At 33.5% G+C, this 2350-nt stretch overlaps 1 protein-coding gene across 1 annotated transcript; it reads right to left on the bottom strand.

The window, feature by feature from the left end:
• Positions 1 to 770: 770 nt before the first annotated feature.
• Positions 771 to 2344, bottom strand: LOC111377592 (tetraketide alpha-pyrone reductase 1-like). Its single transcript, XM_023000723.1, has 2 exons — positions 2217 to 2344; positions 771 to 1244 (listed from the first exon to the last, which is right to left on the bottom strand). Exons 1-2 carry the CDS (start codon positions 2326 to 2328, stop codon positions 1015 to 1017), a joined length of 342 nt encoding a protein of 113 aa, XP_022856491.1. The 5' UTR covers positions 2329 to 2344; the 3' UTR covers positions 771 to 1014.
• Positions 2345 to 2350: the final 6 nt, after the last annotated feature.

Here is a 2350-nt window from a genome sequence, read left to right on the forward strand (position 1 = left end):
AGTTATCGGATTATTAGTCTAAGATTTATCAATTTTAACCAAAGGGATGCCATTTGATGCATTATGGGCTGACGAAGCATGGGGATCATATTGGAGTTGGGACCCAAAGAAGACTTGGGCATTTATTACTTAGATTGTATTCTAAAGTACACATTCGAACCAATACATGGGTTAGTCATCCTAAAATAAGGAGTCATTTCTTGTTGCAAGTATTTAGTTGTAACATACCATATTTCAATGGATTAGCGTAATTTTTCTACCACAAGCAATGGTGTTTTTCCAAAATCAAGCTTCGTTGTTAAGCATCTAGAACACCCTTCCCAAGCCATGCTTGGATTTTTCATTGCACACACCTTTCTTATAAAGACTTTAAAAGGTTCAATACTGAGTTGATTTAACCCTTATTACAAACTACATCAACATTTCAGAATATTGAAAATCACATCTTTGTTTTGTTATCTCTCCTTCCATTTAATTTAGGATTTTTTTTCTAGTTACAAGCTTTCAAAATTATTATTTATAAATAACCAGATCACCGATACAAATAATATCAAACTATCAAATCGGACTTCTACATAATCCATGCTAAGTTGAAGAAGCTTTTTGGGAAAGTCAAAGAAAAGGAACTTGTTCTTTTGATATAAGCAACATTCCGAGCCGTTCTGCAATTCTATGGTCAGTTTGGGATCTTTTAACTTAAAAACCTTGTTCAAACTAATAAAATTTGTTAGATAGATAGATATGGTCCTATGGAAGAAGCTTTTGGGCAGTTCAAAGAAAGAACTTGTTCTTCCGACATGTGCAACATTTTGAACCGTTCTGCACTTCTACTGTCAGTTTCCGATATTATCATTCTTAGGTAGAATGGAAGAATGGGGAAATCTCTTAAGGATGACATTTACTTCATTCTGTAACAAAATAACTTGACATTATATTATTTGGAATTCCACCTCCATTGTTGTGATTATGAGCACAGCACAATTCCCCTCATGGAAAACTGAAAGGATTCTGCTCCTAAAATTGGCATAAAGAAAATCTACAACCAAAAGAATAAAAAGGGAATGAGGCAAGAACCTGTGGATCTGCAGCTACGAGGAAGAAAGGCGATGCAGTATGAAAAACACCTTCACAGCCATCGACCACAGTATCAAAGGATCCTTGTTCCAGTAGGTTTGCTTTCAACAAGTGAAGTCTCTCTTTGGCTCCATCAAGTGCAAGCAAGTGCTCTGTCTTCTTTGGATCATCTGCAGGCAAATTCACATATTCCATATATTAATATTCAACAAATGCATCAATATTTTTATTGAAGTACAAAGCATAGAAATCTAATTTTACAATATATCTTTCATGAAGTTACTTGCAATGACAAGTTTATCCTCAATGAATGATCAACCAAAATTACCGATAAAAGCTGGACTATAAGTTTTAGATCATTTTCCCGTATGCGAAGCTAATCTTATTGTTCCTTCACAAGCAATAATGCCTACTATGTTAATGTTTTGTGCCTCAATTTTTGGTTGAATGAATAGACTTTCCCTGCAATAAGCACTTTGTTTACTCAAGACTTTACATATACGAGTCCATTCTTTCTTCAATGTTATTATCCACATCTTGTATTTAAAAGCTCTGAATTTTGCTACATGCTATCCATAAAAAGGATCTGAACATAATTTTCCGAGAAATTATTCCACAGATTTCTTCACCAAAATATTATAGGAAAATAAAATATCTCATTTAGAATCAAACTTAAAAAGAAAGTAACCGAGAACTCGTTAAAATAATTATCAAAACATAGGTCGATTTATTTTCAATTTTCCATACGAGTGAGTTTCGATTTAGTTAATGGCTAAATTTTAAATGCAAAATAAAAATTCATGAAAGTTACTAAAGTGGTGATGTTTTTTATTCCCGTAAAAGTTAAATATAAAAGCTTAATATTATTAAAAAAATAAACCGTATCATGAAAAGATACAAATAATACATGGGGATTTAAATCAAACACCCAATAAGAAATTAGGATAACCCATATCGTGAAATCAATGAAACTAGATCAAGTCATCAAGAGTTAAAATCGGAAAGAGAGGACTGACATCTCTTAATTTTACCGAAAAATACTTCACTTTACCAAAACACCCAAGAAAAAATTAAAATAACAAACGATATCGTTCAACAAAGCTAGATGAAGAGTCGAATCAAAGAAGGGAGAGCGGACTAACTGGGGTCACGAATAGTGGCTTTAACAATATAACCACGCTGAAGCAAGATCTTGACGATCCATGAAGCTATGAATCCTGATGCTCCTGTCACGCACACCGTTTTCGCCGCCATGTTCAATCTCTTTCTTCTTCCC

The sequence above is a fragment of the Olea europaea genome, unplaced genomic scaffold, assembly GCF_002742605.1.
Source record: "Olea europaea var. sylvestris unplaced genomic scaffold, O_europaea_v1 scaffold16826, whole genome shotgun sequence".
In the NCBI taxonomy this organism is placed as follows: Eukaryota; Viridiplantae; Streptophyta; class Magnoliopsida; order Lamiales; family Oleaceae; genus Olea; species Olea europaea.

Excerpts from the sequence above, each read along its gene's own strand:
- LOC111377592 (XM_023000723.1), bottom strand. The coding sequence starts at position 2,328 with ATGGCGGCGAAAACGGTGTGCGTGACAGGAGCATCAGGATTCATAGCT. Across the intron at positions 1,245-2,216 it reads AGCCACTATTCGTGACCCCA|ATGATCCAAAGAAGACAGAG; the intron begins GTTAGTCCGCTC and ends ATTTGCCTGCAG.